This window comes from Telmatherina bonti (assembly GCF_933228915.1).
Source record: "Telmatherina bonti genome assembly, chromosome: 19".
Taxonomy (NCBI): Eukaryota; Metazoa; Chordata; class Actinopteri; order Atheriniformes; family Telmatherinidae; genus Telmatherina; species Telmatherina bonti.
The window spans coordinates 34,756,572-34,775,681 of record NC_136617.1 but is presented as its reverse complement, the minus strand read 5'-3'; the positions used below and the strand labels follow the sequence as shown (position 1 = coordinate 34,775,681).

General features: G+C 42.2%; 1 protein-coding gene across 1 annotated transcript in view; it reads left to right on the top strand.

Annotated features, from left to right (window-relative positions):
* LOC306770027 (retinoic acid receptor beta-like) overlaps positions 1-19,110 on the top strand; it is a gene marked incomplete at both ends in the record, with an annotated part of 192,957 nt that overhangs the window by 70,926 nt on the left and 102,921 nt on the right. Inside the window, one exon of the mRNA XM_079258796.1 lies at positions 13,855-13,996. Within this exon, the coding sequence (XP_079114922.1) occupies positions 13,855-13,996 (142 nt within the window). The remainder of the gene's footprint in view (positions 1-13,854; positions 13,997-19,110) is intronic.

Below are 19,110 nucleotides of genomic sequence, written 5' to 3'. Positions count from 1 at the left end.
CAAGTTAAAAAATATGTGTGAGAAAAACTTATTTACATTACAAATATATTTATTATATATATACATATATATATATATATATATATATATATATATATATATATATATATATATATATATATATATATATATATATCATCTCTCAGATTTAATTAACGAAAACTATATATATATATATATATATATATATATATATATATATATATATATATATATATATATATACATACATATATATATATATATATATATATATATATATATATACATACATATATATATATATATATATATATATATATATATATATATATATATATATATATATATATATATATATATATATATATATATATATATATTATGTATATATATCGTCTCAGATTTAATTAACGAAAACTATATATATATATATATATATATATATATATATATATATATATATATATATATATATATGTATATAGACACACAAAATGTATTAGCTCATTATTAAGGGCTTATTAAGACCTAAATGATTAAGGTCTTAATTATGGAATAAGTAACTCTTAATTATTAATTAATTTAATAATTAAATTTTTTATATGAAAAAAATTATTAATACAATAAATAATACATAAATATTATTCAGATGAATTTTAAAAAATTAGATAAGAAGAAATAAAATGAGAAAGTGGTTTAAAGCAAATTGGCAACAGTAGGTGGGAAGGTGTTGGATGTCACCAAATGATGATGATGATGATGAAGATGATGATAAAAATTATGATGAGGATAAAGATGAGGATGATGATGAGTGTTTCCTCAAACTTTTTTAACATTTCCAGCCAGTCAGTCCCTTCCCTGAACTTTTTTCCAGTGAACTCTGGCTGTAAGTAACAGCTTGGACTGAATAAACTGGATAAATATCACACACACACACACACCTCCCTCTCCTCATTTTTCTGGAACCCTCCAGGGTCTCCAGTGTCCTCTCCACTTTCCACAGCAGTGATAAGATGTCGACACGATTAAGAGGGAAAGCTAATCTGCCTCTCTCCCCCCTCGGCTGTACTGAATGCTCAGGCAACACAAAACGAGCCGGGGCGGGCGAGCTGGACAGCCAGGTGATGGCAGGGAGAGAGAGAGCGAGCGAGGAAGGAGGAGGCCAGGTGGACAAGGGGGTGGATTGTAGCTACATAATTAATGGGCGGCACTTTCGTTTTTTAATCTGTAAATGAGAAGGCCTGCGATGGCGCGGCCAACGCTCTGACATCCAATCCCCCGCCCATTAAGATAACAAGATGTTGGATAATCATCTCGGTTAAGGTGCAGCTTATCAGTCCAGGGGGAAGTGTCCTTGTCTCCCAGGTGGCCGGGGCCCGGCCCCCTGATGCTCCTGGACTGCATCTGAACGAAAGAAGCAGATCTGGCAACGTGAACTGTCGTTATTTTAGTCAGAAGACAAAAAATAATTTCCCCTTCTTTTGATCTGAATCATTTATTGATTATCTTGTTATTCCATTATGTTTTGTGGAGGTTTAGTAATTATTGTTTGTTATTTTGTTTCCTTCTCTAATAATAATTTTCTCTTTGTTCCGCTGCATCTCCAACGTTCGGCAGCTCTTTGTCTCCTTGTTTTGAGGAAATTTCTGTTTGTGTCTGTGCAGCTTTTAAAACTGTTTGCATCCCTTGTTTATTTAGCTTTTCTATGTTGTTGTTTGTTTAAGAAGCTGTTTATGTAAACATCACATTGCTTTCCAGTTGCTAAAAGTGTTGGTTTGTATTTCTTTTTGCTTGTTTTGCATCTGTATTTGGCCTTTTTGTGGTTATTTTGCCTCCATTTTCATCTTTTTAAAGATGTTTATTTCTTGTTTTTTTTTCCTTCTGCGGTGTTTTTAGCCTTGCTATGTTTGCTATGAATCATTTAAAACATTTCCATAAAAAAGAGATAAAAAACTAAAAACATTTTATCAGATCTCTATAAGTGCAGCTTTTCATTTTTATTTTATTAATTTGGCTTTAATTAACAAAATGTAAAACAAAATTAACAAAAATATTTTTTCATTTTAACGTTTAGAGTGTGGGTGGCAGTGACCCATGTGCTACAGCAGCTTGTCTTGTGACCTGGTGGTCTGTGCTTTGAGTTTTGCCCCCAACGTCTGCAACCCGGAGGAGGATTGTTCTCTGAGATCCGGTCCCAAGCCTGGATAAATGCAAAGGGTTGTGTCAGGAAGGGCATCCGGTGTAAAACGTACCAGTTCTTCACCTGGGTGATGATTTGCTGCTGTTCCTCAACAACATTTACTGGAATCTGATGTCAAATTTATTGTAGTTCAAAAGCTGTCCACTAGGGGGCAGAAGACAAGTCAGAGTGTGAGCAACGTTTACCAGAAAGTGATGCACAATGTCTCAGAAACTGTTCCGGACATGATACATGCATCAGTAAAGGGTTAAACTTATGAAAAACCAGGGAAATATTAAGTGAATAGACAACTGTTGGTAACTGCAGATGATTGCTGCCAGATAGTCACACCATAGAGCCACAGAAAGGAAGCAGATGCTATGGTTTATGGACTTTTGCTTTGGTTTTATTTCGTTTCCTTAGTTTCTTATGTTATTTTTGTAGAGCTACACCTGTGATCTCTTTACTTCCAGTTCAGCACACCTGCTTCAGAGATGATTTTCTGCATGTCTGAGTTGGAGCCTTCCTAATGCTTTTCTGTCATCTGCAGCTGTTCTCCGCTGACATGTCCATCAGCCACCATGCTCACCATGCTTCACTCACTCATTCCTCCTTTCTTTCCGTCCTGATGCTGCGCTTGTCATGTGGCTGATGAGTGTATACATGTACCTGCATCATTGTAATGTATGTTTTTAAACTGGTGCCTATGAATAAAGTTTGGGTCTTAGGTAGCATTGCCACCTTTTAGAGATGAAAATAAACCACAGCCTCACTGCAGGCAGGTGTGGTATCTTCTGTGCTGGTAGCCTAAAGGAGTGATTAAATAATCAATTCATCAAGCTTAAAGATTGAAATGCTTTATACATTCTTTGTTGTGCAACATTGTTGGATATAAAGTGATGCTAGTTAGGCAACATAAAACTGGGATTACATGGATCTCTACTAACATGAGGAAAATGCTTTATATAATAAACTGCCATATTCACAATACTTAGTTATTGTGTAATTAATGAAATATAAAGAAGATTTCTGTGTGTAGACTGTGCAACATTGAACAAAAAATAACACCAGTGTCACTTCATCTGCATGCAGTGAGAGGGGAGGAGTGGAATGGCATATTCATATAATTTATTCCGTGGTCACTAATAGTTGGGCAAGTTAAGCTCCTTCATTCCATTGCAGGTATCACCATAGCAACGCGTTAATCAGCTGGTTCAGGTCAGCTGACTTTTGACAGGTGAATGAAAGAAACTCGCTGCTGCTTGAGGCCAACTATCAAGGCCAACATAAAATAGTTCCTATATTTTAACATGGTGGAAACATGGAGGGAACATGGAGGGAACATGGTGGGACCATGGTGTGAACATGGAGGAACCATGGTGGGAACATGAAGGGAACATGGAGAGACCATGGTGGGACCATGGTGTGAACATGGTGGGACCATGGAGGAACCATGGTGGGAACATGAAGGGAACATGGAGAGACCATGGTGTGAACATGGTGGGACCATGGAGGAACCATGGTGGGAACATGAAGGGAACATGGAGAGACCATGGTGGGACCATGGTGTGAACATGGTGGGAACATGGAGGAACCATGGTGGGAACATGAAGGGAACATGGAGGGACCAGGTTGTGAACATGGGGGGAGCATTGGTGGGAACATGGTGGGAACATGGAGGGAACATGGTGAGAACATGGTGGGACCATGGGGGGAGCATGGTGAGAACATGGTGGGACCATGGGGGGAGCATTGGTGGGAACATGGTGGGAACATGGAGGGAACATGGTGAGAACATGGTGGGACCATGGGGGGAGCATTGGTGGGAACATGGTGGGAACATGGAGGGAACATGGAGGGACCAGGTTGTGAACATGGGGGGAGCATTGGTGGGAACATGGTGGGAACATGGAGGGAACATGGTGGGAACATGGTTGAACCATGGTGGGAACATGGAGGGACCAGGTTGGGACCATGGTGGGAACATGGAGGGAACATGGTGAGAACATGGTGGGAACATGCAGGGAACATGGATGGACCAGGTTGGGACCATGGTGGGAACATGGAGGGAACATGGTGAGAACATGGTGAGAACATGGTGGGACCATGGGGGGAGCATTGGTGGGAACATGGTGGGAACATGGAGGGAACATGGAGGGAACATGCAGGGAACATGGATGGACCAGGTTGGGACCATGGTGGGAACATGGAGGGAACATGGTGAGAACATGGTGAGAACATGGTGGGACCATGGGGGGAGCATTGGTGGGAACATGGTGGGAACATGGATGGAACATGGAGGGAACATGGAGGGACCAGGTTGTGAACATGGGGGGAGCATTGGTGGGAACATGGAGGGAACATGGAGGGAACATGGAGGGACCAGGTTGAACCATGGTGGGACGTAGGTCATGGTGGCGTAGAGTCCCTGTCATGCCGGGGCGGCACCTTGTTCTTTAATCCTGCCATAAAAACATTGCCATATTAAAAAAAAACCACATGAAGTTCTAAACATTTAAATGCATTTATTTAATAAACATTTCTCTATAGCTATTTATTTCCACATGTATTTGTTAACTTTTCATCCATTAAAAATACATTTTTAATAACTATATATCCTGCGATGGACTGGCGAGCTGTCCGGGGTGTAGTCTTTGCCCATCTTTGCTGGCCTAGACTCCAGCTTCCCCACCACCCTACATCGGACCAAGCAGTTAGGATAATGAATGAATGAATGAGTGAATGACCATAAATGTTATTTATATTGGCTAATACTGCATATAAATAGATGATCATGCTGTCCTGATGCTGTTAGATGTCAGGCAGTCCACCGTGCGCGACTGAACAGTCGCTGACACGTTGTACAATTCGCCTTGTTAACATCTTCACTGACGTTACGCCTCTTCTCATCTGTTTAGCAGTGCTTTTGATTTTAATGACATAGAGTAAAATTCAGAGGTAGTAATTCCTGGTCCAGACAGTAAAAGTCCTGCCATGTTTCTGGATCTACCTGTACATTTAGAACAGGTGTTTTCACTAACAGGCTGGTTTACCTGGCAAATAAACTCTGCTCAGTAAATTCAGCTGGTTTGGTGACTGGTGGGAACCGCTACCGGACTGGACTTTTACTCTCTGGAACAGGAATTGCCACCTTGTCTTCTTAGGAGCTTGCATGAGTCATATCTGTCTCTAGGCAACATGCAGGCGCAGAGGGGAGAAGGGGCGACCGGCGCAGATTCTGCCTGAAAATACATTTTTGCTGGCTGTTGTATTTTCTGTTTTTTATTTTGTTAATTATTTTTAGAATGAGTGTTGATGTGTGTGACCGACATGCTGCTGGAAAGTTATGAAAATACGGAACAAAGTGCATCCCGTATGGTTCCACCCAGGAAGCAACATTTGCTTGTTAATTAAAAGACAGATGTCAACCCTAGTCTTAGGACACGTCCACATCCGCCTTTCTGATCCGAATCTGAGTCCGTCTGCTCAGAAAGTTGCTTCATTTGGGGAAATGTGAACATGCCAAATGAATTCTGATTCGATCCAAAGAAACGGACTCGGTCCGTCTACAAACGCAGGTCTCTGTCCGTTTCAAGCAGACTCTGGTGGGAATGGAGATCTTTTATTATTCTAATGGTTTGACCAAAGTGCAGCGTGAACACAGTCTCAGTCCACATGGATACACCCCCCTCAGCTGAGCCCCACTCAGACAGAGTCATCCTGATGTGGATGCAGCCTTATTCATCATTAGAATGATACATTTGGAGCTTTATTTATGTCAGAATTTTTAAGGTGATGTTTCGAACGGCGTCCTGAACTTTTTACTCAGACGGAGGAAGAGGGCAAACTGAGTTTAGCTGCTCTTCTGTTTGTATGAGGGGAAATTGATTCTCCGCGAGCCCCCACAGCTCAAACCTCTGATCCTGTCATTTATTTATCCCAACAGCTGCCTCCTGCTTCCCTCCCCCTGCACTCAACCTGGGTAAACACCTTCGTACGACACTCACCTCAAGGCTGTCCTTTGGTTGCACATTTATAAGCATCAAATGAGAAAACCCGGCGCTGGCAAATGTCAGCGCGGTCGGCGGTCTCAGGTCAACTCGTGTGTCCTGTGGCGGCGGACGGGAATGAAAAGAGAGCAGGATGACAGAGGAAGGACTGATGAATGAGGGAAATAATGTAGATGGGAAAAATCAAGGCCAGGGAGCAGAAGTGATGGTTGTGAGTCCTCCCAGACAGCAACGGTGTTTCCCTGAAGGCTTGTGGAGATGAAGTGCTTTGAGTGGCAGCATCTGTTGGCCGCAGACGGAGGCGCAGTGTTCACACAGACGTGGCAGCGATGCTTTCAGCACTCGCTCATCTGTGATGAAGGTCCATCTCTGGATCTTTAATCAGCTCTATCTGCTGTTCTTTAGGAAATCCGGACTATGAGAGTGAGACCTGGATACAGAGAAAAAATACTTTTCTAACCATTCAGCTTTGAATCGGAACAAATATCCATTGTTTTGAATGTGTAAACATGCACATCATCACAGCTCAGATGATTTTCATGTTTGAAAGGCTTCATGTGCAGACAAAGTAAAAACAACTTGATGCCTGATTTACAACAAAGTACTTCTTTTTTTTACATTTGTCTTCTTTATTTGTTTTAATATTCTCTTTTTAATGTATTTTTTATATATAACTCATTTAGATTCATCCACATTTATTCTTTTTTTGTCAGTTTATTTCATTCCAAACTTTTTTTCCAGAGATTTTTTACTGTTTATTTTGTTTTTATTGTTGTTATTGTTTTTTTTTTATTATTATTGTAAATAAATTCAGGCTTTAGATGTTAATCCAGTTCAGCTTTGTTTGTAAAGCAACAGCTGGTAATTTTTCAGACAGTCCAATTCAGTCCCGATCATAATGTTCCAGTTATGATCCAATTACATCAAATCGATCATGTGATCAATAGTTCAGAGTATTAAATCTTCACATAGACCAGTTCATAAAATAATCGACCGCATTGCATAAAGTCTTCTGTTTAACCCGGTCCTCCATCCTGAGCCGCAGTGGAGAGGAAAACCCCCATCAGAACCAGAACCAGAACTGGAAGGAAACCCTCCATCAGAACCAGAACTGGAAGGAAACCCTCCATCAGAACCAGAACCAGAACTGGAAGGAAACCCTCCATCAGAACCAGAACTGGAAGGAAACCCTCCATCAGAACCAGAACTGGAAGGAAACCCTCCATCAGAACCAGAACTGGAAGGAAAACCCCCATCAGAAACAGAACCAGAACTGGAAGGAAACCCTCCATCAGAACCAGAACCAGAACTGGAAGGAAACCCTCCATCAGAACCAGAACTGGAAGGAAACCCTCCATCAGAACCAGAACCAGAACTGGAAGGAAACCCTCCATCAGAACCAGAACCAGAACTGGAAGGAAACCCTCCATCAGAACCAGAACTGGAAGGAAACCCTCCATCAGAACCAGAACTGGAAGGAAACCCTCCATCAGGACCAGAACTGGAAGGAAACCCTCCATCAGAACCAGAACTGGAAGGAAACCCTCCATCAGAACCAGAACTGGAAGGAAACCCTCCATCAGGACCAGAACTGGAAGGAAACCCTCCATCAGAACCAGAACTGGAAGGAAACCCTCCATCAGAACCAGAACTGGAAGGAAACCCTCCATCAGAACCCGGGACCTCATTTATAAAGCTGTTGCACCAAACCCGGCGTACGCCAATTCTAGTCCACTTCTGGGATTTATCAAAACACGACATGGCGGTAAAACGTCCCGACCTCCACGCCAACTCTGACCCCGCCGTACGACAACATCTGGAGAAACGGGAAACGGCGACACCAAAGGCAGGAAATAAAAAGGAATCTGAGCCATTTGTTCCAAATGAAATGTAAACTTTCCCCCAGAATGTTGGACATTAACAGCATCTGCAGAAGAAGAGAAAAAGTTCCTCGGGCACGTAAAACGTCCAGCAGGAAAATGTTCTGAAACCAAGCAGTTCTACATGTTAGAAAAGCCACATCACACAAACCGTACTAATAAAGCTCTACATGAAGACCTGCAGGTAAAAGGAGGCGGTCGCCATGACAACAGCCCATCATCAGGCTGCTCAGGTGTTTCCTCCACCTGCAGATACAGAACATGAAGTGATGGTTGGAGATAAAATGCTCCCCAACGTGGCTTATCTGTCCCTGCTGGTGGACATGGAACATGGAGACTCTGGACTCCAGTCCGGCACCTTCCAAAGGGAAGGGACTGACAGGTCGGGTCCGCTCCTTTTCCCAACCCAGAGCAGAGGAACAGAACGATGTTCTCCACAGCCAGACGTGGTGTAGCGGCCATCGGGCAGATGGAGGCAGGTGGAGGTGCCTCCATGCCCAGGAGGAAACCTGTTGTACAGCTGCAGATGTGTGCAGATAGTGGAGACGCTACATAACATGCTACTAAATGGTAACGTGTCCCGTTCAGCTGCGACCAGCGCTGTTGTCCCCGACCTCCAACCATCATGTTGGAACCAAACGCTGCTGCCAAACGTCTAGAAGTGATGCAACACATCAGAGGTGGAGAATTCTCATTTATTCACAAGTTTCTCTTTAGTGTGGTTTCTGTCAGGGTGGTGTTTATTCCTCTCCATCTCCTGCACCTCCTCCTTCATGGCAGTTATTGTTGCCCCCTGCTGGGGGCACAAGGTGGAATTTTGCAAACTGATCTTTTTGTATGGATATTTTATTTGAAAATATATTCAATAATCTACATTTGTTCATTATTTCTCATGAAGTAATTAGTGTTGAAGGCACAACCTGAATGGGACTGGCTCCTTAGGTAAACTTTCCATGTGCAAATGCAGGTGAATGCAGCATGGAATGGATGATGTTCTGCATCAACACAACAATGTTTTAGATAAAAAATGCAGCACTTCCACTTCATCTGGTCAAATATCTACAGTCATATTAGTAATTAGTCACTGTTCCTGAAGAGGATGCCAAAGCAGAAAAAGCCAACTGCCAGTAACGCTGAATAAAACGCTGATAAGTCTGATTAAAGCACACGGAGGTCATCCTCAGGAAACTCTGGCGTCTGAAGAATATCACTGCCTGTTTGGCTTCTCTTTTCCCTTCATTTGTCATGATGAGTTTGTTATTTTCTAAATTCTGCTTCATTTCCTGGGTTTTGCTCCTGTCTGGCCCCTGCGTCGAGAAAGTTCCAGCCTGCTTCTGGTTGGAATCAACAAGACAAATCTGAAGTGGAATGGAAATAAATACAGTTCTTATCACATAACAAAGCCGCCATGTTGCTGCGGAAACGCCGAATAGTTGAGTTGTTTTCGTCCTTCTACCCTGGCGGTGGTTGGTTTCCTTCTCCCACCAGCAGACAAACATGGACGACGGAACCGCAGCCCGCCAACAAAACATCTTTCTCAGGGAGCTGAAACTCACCAAATGCAAATATTTTCCACTAAGTGCACAACGTGCATCAGCTCCCTCCACCAGCACACGGTGTGGTATGGCGTGCACTCAGATTTCCAAGGCTAAGTGACCTGCATGCTCTCAGCTCTGAATGACATGAGTACCTGAGCAGCCTTGGATGCTGCGTCCGACCTGAACACGCTCATATAGCAGCTGATGGGGATGCAGGCTGCTTTCATCGTCATCCATCAGACCTCCGCCAACTCACTCAGCTACGATAAAGGCCTCTATTAAGACAATGAGTAATACCAAACGGAGGGGAGGTGACCTCGGGCCGCTCGCGTGCCATCAAGGTCCAGATGAAAGTGGCTTGCGTTTGGTTATTGTCTGTGGTGCTGAGGGGGCGGCGCCGCAGATGACGGATGCTTCAGGCCGAGTCGAGATGGGCTACAGTCAGCCGTTTCAGGCCTGTGATCTAATCTGTTACCCATCATGCATCCTGCCTCACTAATGAAAAGGCAAGGTCCCATCCGTCACCGGCAGCCATGGCAAATGGAGTTTTAAGCACCACCCCCCCAACAGGCACAGATGCTGCAAACATGAGCAAAAGAGCCTGAATGATATACGATGGTATCAGAAGACCTCAGACTGATGGATGATTAATATCAACTGGAGACTCACCATCTTCATTTCATCAAGTCCACCTTCCGGACTAGGTTGGACCCCCCCATTCCCCCAGACTGCTGGGATCAGCCGTGAGACAACACTACACTGTGCTCAGAACGGGATGGAACTGGTTAAACCTCAGGTTAAACCTGGTTAAACCTCTGGTTAAACCTGGTTAAACCTCTGGTTAAACCTGGTTAAACCTCAGGTTAAACCTGAGGTTAAACCTGGTTAAACCTGGTTAAACCTCAGGTTAAACCTGAGGTTAAACCTGGTTAAACCTCAGGTTAAACCTGGTTAAACCTCAGGTTAAACCTGAGGTTAAACCTGGTTAAACCTCAGGTTAAACCTGGTTAAACCTGGTTAAACCTCAGGTTAAACCTGAGGTTAAACCTGGTTAAACCTGGTTAAACCTGGTTAAACCTCAGGTTAAACCTGGTTAAACCTGGTTAAACCTGAGGTTAAACCTGGTTAAACCTCAGGTTAAACCTGGTTAAACCTGAGGTTAAACCTGGTTAAACCCCTGGTTAAACCTCAGGTTAAACCTGGTTAAACCTCAGGTTAAACCTGGTTAAACCTGAGGTTAAACCTGGTTAAACCCCTGGTTAAACCTGAGGTTAAACCTGGTTAAACCTCAGGTTAAACCTGGTTAAACCTCAGGTTAAACCTGAGGTTAAACCTCAGGTTAAACCTGGTTAAACCTGAGGTTAAACCTGGTTAAACCTGGTTAAACCTCAGGTTAAACCTGGTTAAACCTCAGGTTAAACCTGGTTAAACCTGGTTAAACCTGAGGTTAAACCTGGTTAAACCTGAGGTTAAACCTGGTTAAACCTGGTTAAACCTCAGGTTAAACCTGGTTAAACCTGGTTAAACCTCGTTAAACCTCAGGTTAAACCTGGTTAAACCTCAGGTTAAACCTGAGGTTAAACCTGGTTAAACCTGGTTAAACCTGAGGTTAAACCTGGTTAAACCTGGTTAAACCTGAGGTTAAACCTGGTTAAACCTGGTTAAACCTGGTTAAACCTCAGGTTAAACCTGGTTAAACCTGAGGTTAAACCTGGTTAAACCTGGTTAAACCTGGTTAAACCTCAGGTTAAACCTGGTTAAACCTGGTTAAACCTGGTTAAACCTCAGGTTAAACCTGGTTAAACCTGAGGTTAAACCTGGTTAAACCAGGTTAAACCTGGTTAAACCTCAGGTTAAACCCGCCATGCTGGGTCTAGCATGTCCCCACCAGCAGCCTGAAGAGTTGGATTCTTCCAGTTCTTTGATTCTCTGACAAAAATCATCATGAAAAGTTTTCAATGGCAGGAAATATTTTTTTCTTTTGCCTAATTTTGCAAACAGATTTGTGAGAAAGGCTTTATGGAGTCTGAACCTGACGGAGTCGCGGGATGTTTCACTCAGCTCTCCGTCGGGATGAAGCGAAAGTTTATTACAGACTGCAAACGCTGCCAGTTGCTTTCATTCCAAATGAATTAAATGCATCTTCATTTCAGCCCAAAGTATAAAATTCAGAGATAAAAGTGTCTAAAGGTTTGTTCTGTGCAGTAAATAACATCAGGCGGCTTCAGAGTCAAACATGAAGAACTGGGACAGAACTGAGTCCCAGACTGTCAGATTTTCCTGTGATGATAAAAACTTGCTGCCATTTAGCTCAACGGGTTGAACTTAGACTGCAGCTTCACTGATGCCAAAAATTCACGTATTATAATTGATATATCTTCATTTGTTCGTTCATTTCCTACATCACTTAGTTCAGTTCAGGGTCGCAGGGAAGCTGGGATCTTGCCAGCAGGTCTATTAGTCTATTAGCAGGTGAGAGGCAGGTAGACCGGCCGCTAGGCAGTCCATTGCAGGACCAGAGACCAGCTAGAACTCCTAGTTATTTAGTGTTTCCAAATGTTTTTTTTTTTCATAAAATAAAGGTTGTTTTATAGACTTACCTCCGTGATAACGTCTAACTTTACCCTGCTGTGTTCTCACTCCATATTCAGCAGTTAGACATTTCCCTCTGGGATAACCAAAGTACTTTTATTTCATTCATTTTCCTCCCATCACATGAAAACCACAGACTATCTCTGAACACATTAAATTTCAGACAAACACACGAGCCACGTTTCCTCCGCATCCACATCCACCTAAAAACAGACTTAGGATGCATGTAAAGAAAAAAAAAAGATCTATGTAAACATGTTAGCTTGACTAAAATCTAAATGAGGTCATTTTCTGATAATCAGACGGACGGCTGGAGTCCAGCTGGAGTCCAAAAGTCATTTGATGGTTCTTAGACTGGTCTTGGAGCCAGTCTAAGAACTGGGAGCCAGTCAGGGTCACAAAATCATTCTTCATCTCATCATTTGTCTGACACAGTCAGAATATAAAAAGGCTTTCAGTGCATGGTGTCCCAAGACAGACTAGCAACTTGTCCACGTGTTCCTGCCTCTCCCCTCATATCGCTGGGATAAGCTCCAGCTTTCCCGCCAACCTGAATGTAACAGGCGGACATTTCATTTTTCCACAATGCGTCTCATTGAGTGTGTTTGAGAGTGAGGTAGACGGAGATAAAGGGAGGTTGAGAGAGGTAAAGCAAAGTAGAGCGAGGTAGACGGAGATAAAGGGAGGTCGGGTGAGGTAGAGTGGAGTAAAGCAAGGCAGAGCAACGTGAAGCGAGGTCGAGCTACATAGTGATGTAGAGTGAAGTTAAGTGAGGTAGAGAAAGGTAGGGCGAGGTTAGGTGAGGTAAAGAGGAGTAGAGTGAAGTAGACTAAGGTAAAAGAGGTAGAGCGAGGTTAGGTGAGGTAGGGTGATGTAGAGCGAGGTGAACTAGATTTGATTTTCAGCTCTAAACAAACCAGGAATGTTTCTGGAATAACACTGTAAACAGTCGACACCATTGAAACCACTAATTCTGTCTTTTTCAACTGTTTCCAGTGAACAAAACTCCAGCTTAATAAATGAATGAATTCGTAATTCGCAGAACAAAAGGTAAAGTTACAATAATTCTTTATTAAAATCAGAAGGTCTTAAAGTGAAATTCAGATCTCATAAACATTATTTCCGTTTAACAGAAGCCCTGAATGATTAAAATTCTTTGTGAAGACAAACCCCGAGGTTGATGTACGGTGCTGAGACTGATGCATCAAACTGGGTGGCTCTGGTCTCTCATCATAACAGCTTTTTAACTCAGCTACTCATGTTTTTAACTCAAACACAACAAATGACTCCAATTACTTCACTGAATTAAAGCATTGATGCTTTGGTCTTCCACAAAACTCAATGTCACCTTGTCAACTTCAGACGGTGCTCTTCCCGGCACAGCTGAACCAAAGTCCCGGTTAATCTCCCATCCTGCACCAGCAGCCTTCCTCTTTGATACCCCAAGGTTCTCACTCTCTGTTCTGAGCTTATATCCAGCATTTGAAGCTCTGCCGAGCTCCCAGCAGGACACAATGCCCCCCCATAATGGCAGCAAGAACACAAAACAGCCAGCGTATGTTAGACACACTGTTGTGACATTATGAAACCCATCTGGAACGTGGACAGAAGATTAGAGGCTAAATGAGGTTAACCTCACCCTGCTTATCCCTTCCCATTCTCTGTCTGCACAGGGCTTTTTCCGCCGAAGCATCCAGAAGAACATGGTGTACACGTGTCACCGGGACAAGAACTGCATCATCAACAAGGTGACGAGGAACCGCTGTCAGTACTGCCGCCTGCAGAAGTGCTTCACCGTGGGAATGTCCAAAGAGTGTGAGTGTTAGATGCAGCATGTGGATGTGATAACTATCCTCAGTTATGACAGACTGACTTTTCCATCATGAAAGTAGAGATTTGCTTGCCAGAGGAAAACAGAACCATCCTTGCTAATGTTGCTAGCATGGATGCTAATCAGTTTTTTACTTCACTCCACCACCAGGAGTTTGTTTCACTTCAATTTTTGGACCACATTGTTCGGTTTTTACACTGAAAGTAGTTTGCTACACACAGATGTTGTTTTCCCATCAATGCCAGTAAGAGAAGCTAATCGCCAGTAGTCACAGCTGCCTCATTGCTTCTGCACAGAATAAACGAGGATCAATCTGGCGGAAAGTAGACTTATGTTTGTTTCATAACAAGGAATAACAAAGATTTAACAAAAGGAGACTAAAAAGTGTCTTATGAGCCTCTTATTTGGATGAAAATGTCTTAATTGTCCAGTTTAATTCATGAAGATAACGACTGCTAAGCAAGAAGCCGACAATAACATGCCAGTTTACCTAACTTAAACTTGAAGTAATGTTTTAGATTCCTCCACCATGATGTCTGCGCTAACTGTCTGATGATGGCAACATTGACAGAACTGCTATGAAGAATCAAGGCCATGATAGCGGGAAACAGTCCATCATAGTTTACTATGAAAACATTCCAGTCATATCTCCAAAATTTCCACGTTTTCATGTTAATCAGCCATGTGGAAGCTGTATGGATTTTCTCTTATTCAGTAGTGTAGCCTGACCATTCCTGAAAGAAACAAACTATTAGCATAAACATTTTACCAAAAGCAGAAAATCTAGCCAAATCTAGATGTGATCAGTTCCCACGCTCTTAATGTGGAGGCATTACTACGGAGGGGCTTAATGAAATGTTTGGCCATAGTTCATCTTACCTGTACGGAGTAAATATTCATGTTCTGCTAATCCAGCTGTGGCAACATGACAAGAGGAACACATGGGATTTGAACTAATGTTATCACAACCCGGGCTCTTGGAAACATTCTGGTTCACTCTCCAGACCTCTAGGTAGCAGCAAGAACTGTGGCATAAATAGCAGACATTTTTTTTAACATGATAAGTGATCAAACAAGGGAACCCGGTAACTGTTCGAACCTCCCCTCAGCCGCAGCTCAAACCACCGACCTCCTAGCTGTGAGCAAGGCCGGCTCTAGGAATGCATACATGAGGGAGCAGCAGAAAGGTGAACGGGGCATCATGCATGCACGCCATGCTTCAGCTGATTTTGTTGTTATTGTTTAAAAGTGTGAAGAAGTGGGTTGCACCTTGTCAGGCCTCTAACCGAAGACGTTTCCAGCCTGGGTGTCCCACCAGAACCTAAAGCTCCTGCTGGTATAGCTCTTACGGTCACTGAGGTACCAAACCCCCTGACCACAACACGGTTGCAAACGGAATATAAAAAATTAGAGATACTTTAAAATAAGGAAAAGAATTAAACAAATATCAATCATCAAAGTTTTAACAAACAAAAGTCTCATCAGACAGTGAAATAACAAACTAAAATATTAAACTAAGCTGAAATAATTCGGCCTATCACGAACAAAGACAGGACCGAGCATCAAACTCTAGACCATAATACGGTGGAAATCCCTCAAACAACTTGGAGAGCAGAAACCTCCGCCAAGCACAACGTTAAAGAATCCTTTAAAAAAATCCAAACGGTGATCCAGATCACCACCAGAATTTAATCAGTTCTTCCTTTTTTACATTTCCAACGACTCTTGAAAATTTCATGAAAATCCGTCCATAACTTTCTGAGTCATCTTGAACACAAACTGACAAGGCCGAGTAAAACATAACGGAGAAACAACCGGGTTCGTTGCACATAAAAGCCGACATTGTCACCGCAGTGACCGCTGCAGACCTGCTTCTCGTGGAAGATTAATGGACATGACGAAAAATCTTTTTTTTGTTGTTCTTGCTCTGGGTTCTGGCTTTTTGTGAAGTATGTAACTGCAGAACAATATGTGCCTTCAAGTCAGTCGCCAAAACACCAGAAAAGTCTCTAATAACTCCAGTAAAAGCTGCTAGATTTGTCGCTTTTAACAAAAAAAGTCTCCAGATTTAGCGAGAAAGTCTCCAAGTTGGCAACAGTGTCTGAATGAAAGCAAAGCGGCTGTGGGAGGAGTTTACAGCACAGCGCTGCAACGCCAGAGACGCTCGATTAGCAGCTTAAGACAGCAGGAGAGGAAACTGCAGAGAGAAATAATCACACCCTTTTAGTTTTATCATCGATGGAAACCCAGATCGTACTGAGATTAAAATCTGATTAATGGCCCAGCTCTACTCCTTGGTGGAAGTAATAAACAAGCCCAACTACTGGCAACGCGTTACATCGCGCTCTAATGACACGCATCAAAACACGCTTCGGAAGCACATCAAAAGTCCGCAGATAAACATAACAGATGTTATCTTCAATAATCTTGTGGGTACCTCTTGCACAGTCACACTTGTCATTCACTATGAAACTTGTCATTTATTACCTCCACCAAGGAGGTTATGTTTTATTTATTTATACCTGCGGATCCATCAGAGGCAGCGCTCCGGGCGCAACAAACAGCACCGGTTCCTCCCTGACCTCCGGGACCCAAACGGTGATCGCTGGTGATTACCACCAAAAATAAATCACTTCTTCCTTTTCACATTTCCAACAATTTCATGAAAGTCCATCCACAACTTTTTGAGTCATCTTGAACACAAAAAAACAAACATAAACAGATGAACGTCGGGTAAAACATAACCTCCTTCGTGGCGGTAATAACCGCAAATTTATATAAAAGTCAAGGACAAAAAAAAACACAGTAGAACATTAAACGTTTTTCGTGATTTTGTTGATTTATTTTTTTTTTTTTTCATTCCCGACTCTACAATAAGAGTCTGGCAGACACATCCAGCGCTCGGACAGGCTCATGCACAACACAACAATCCCTGTTAACAGAACATAGACGTTATATACTACTTTATTTGTCATTAATTAGAAATGATGTATTTTAATTGATGTAGTATGTTGATTATTCGGCAGCATGTCTCGTAATATAAATCTCTACGAGGTATTTACAGAGCTTCACTCCTCACTTGCTTGAAGTTTTACCGCTGCAGCAGCTCAAGAGGGGGAGCAACCTGACACCCAACAATCAGGCTACTTATCAGCTTATTAGCACACTGAACGCTGACTGCTCGTTCACTGGAAATGAGGGGTCCTGCAATGTAATGCTGTACAACCGGCACGCAGCTCGATGCAGAGCGGAGAGAGAGTTCAGGTACCTTATGCATTTTTTGGCGAAGGGGGGCGAAGTCTTCATCTGAGGGGGCGTTGGCCCTCTTGCCCCTGCCCAAAGCCAGCCTCGGCTGTGCGTACGTTGTGCTAACCACTGTGGGTAAAAAACACAGGTTATGTAGTGTTGTCAGTGTGTGAGAATTCCTTCCATCAAGCAGTACACTAATTTAAAGCGAGGAGTCCTCTCTGACGCCTTGCCGTTTAAGATCGTTATTATCACTACCAAAGCTGCAGAGAGTCACAAATGTGAAAATGTCACCATCTTGCACAAGTTGGACTGTCCTGTCAGGTGATGCGGTACAGAACGATACATAATTCTGATTGATTTTTAAATGTCCTCTATGTTTTTGGTACCAAGCTACTGCTAACAGCCAATGTCATGGCGAGAAATGGTGTGACTAGAGGGGGGGCATCAACCCTCACCATCCTCGACAAATTAGCTGAAACAAATCCATCTGAAAGCAGCGCATGGTGGCCTGCTGGTATGACTTCTGTGAAGAGTAACAGCAACTGAAAACTGCTGCAACAGAGCTTTTCCACTGTATCTAACTAACAAATTAGCATCTCTGCGTTTTATACAGCAAGTAACAGTAAATGATGCGACACAAACGCTGCACACCATCTACACCCTCCTTTTTTCCCCATTAGCTTTTATTTTTCTTGGGGCAAACGGTACAGATGCTTCTCCATTTCCATGGAAAACAGCAAGTTGAATAATCCAGGGTCATCTTTGTTTCTCATCCTCCCCCAAAAACATGAGGACTAACAAGTTTGTCCCTTTTCAGCTACACTATTCAAAGAAACAACATGGCAGCTTTCTGTTGGGTGCGCCACCAATGGACATCATATATGTAGCCTATACGAACTGACGTCTCTACGTACCGCCATCTTGGATGGGTCTCCATGCACGTCCAATGCATTTATTTGTAAGGTGTAGGTAACAATAACTTCACCAATTTTCTCCTGGTTTTTCTAAAGTTTGGTTTGTTACAAAGAGCAGAGATATTGATATGATACAGATCACTGTCAAACATTAAAACTACATGCTAAAATATTTTTTATAATACTATTTAACGAAGACATAAAGTAGCTACAATATAAATAGATGTATAAATGAATTTGATACATGATTGTTTATTGATGCATTTGGATTTATCTATTTTATCTGATCAAATAAATTATTATTCAACCTTGTGAAATGTAATTCCACACGATCTGCTTTCAGTATTTGGCCGGTTATTGCAACCGTATGCTGAACAAAATACGGGAATAGTTGCTGGTTGACTCTTTCTTTTATTTACATTTATTAATTTATCGATATAGAGACACAGTTGTACAAAGTCTGAAAATAAAGTATTGTATCAAAGTTGTACAATTTAAAAGTTACCTAGAAAAACACTCAGAGAGCGCAAACCTCCGCCAAGGCCTTTTAAAAGTTCCTGGATCCAAACAGTGATCCGGATCACCACCAAAATTAAATCAGTTCTTCCTTTTAACATTTCCAACAAGTCTGGATAATTTCATGAAAATCCGTCCATAACTTTTTAAGTTATCTTGAACACAAACAGATAAAACCAGTAAAACCATAACCTCCTTGGCGGAGGTAATCATGCTACCATATAAAACTCTCTTTGTGAAACATTAATATGTTTTTCCATAAACACCTAATAGGAGTAAAATGTATTATTTCCATTTACTAGATTATTCACTGTGTTAACATTATTTATAATCCAGTTATGTAGAAAAGTGTTTTGTTTGTGTGTAATATATACACATTGCTCCACAGAAAACAGTTATGTAGGGAAACTACGTTGACT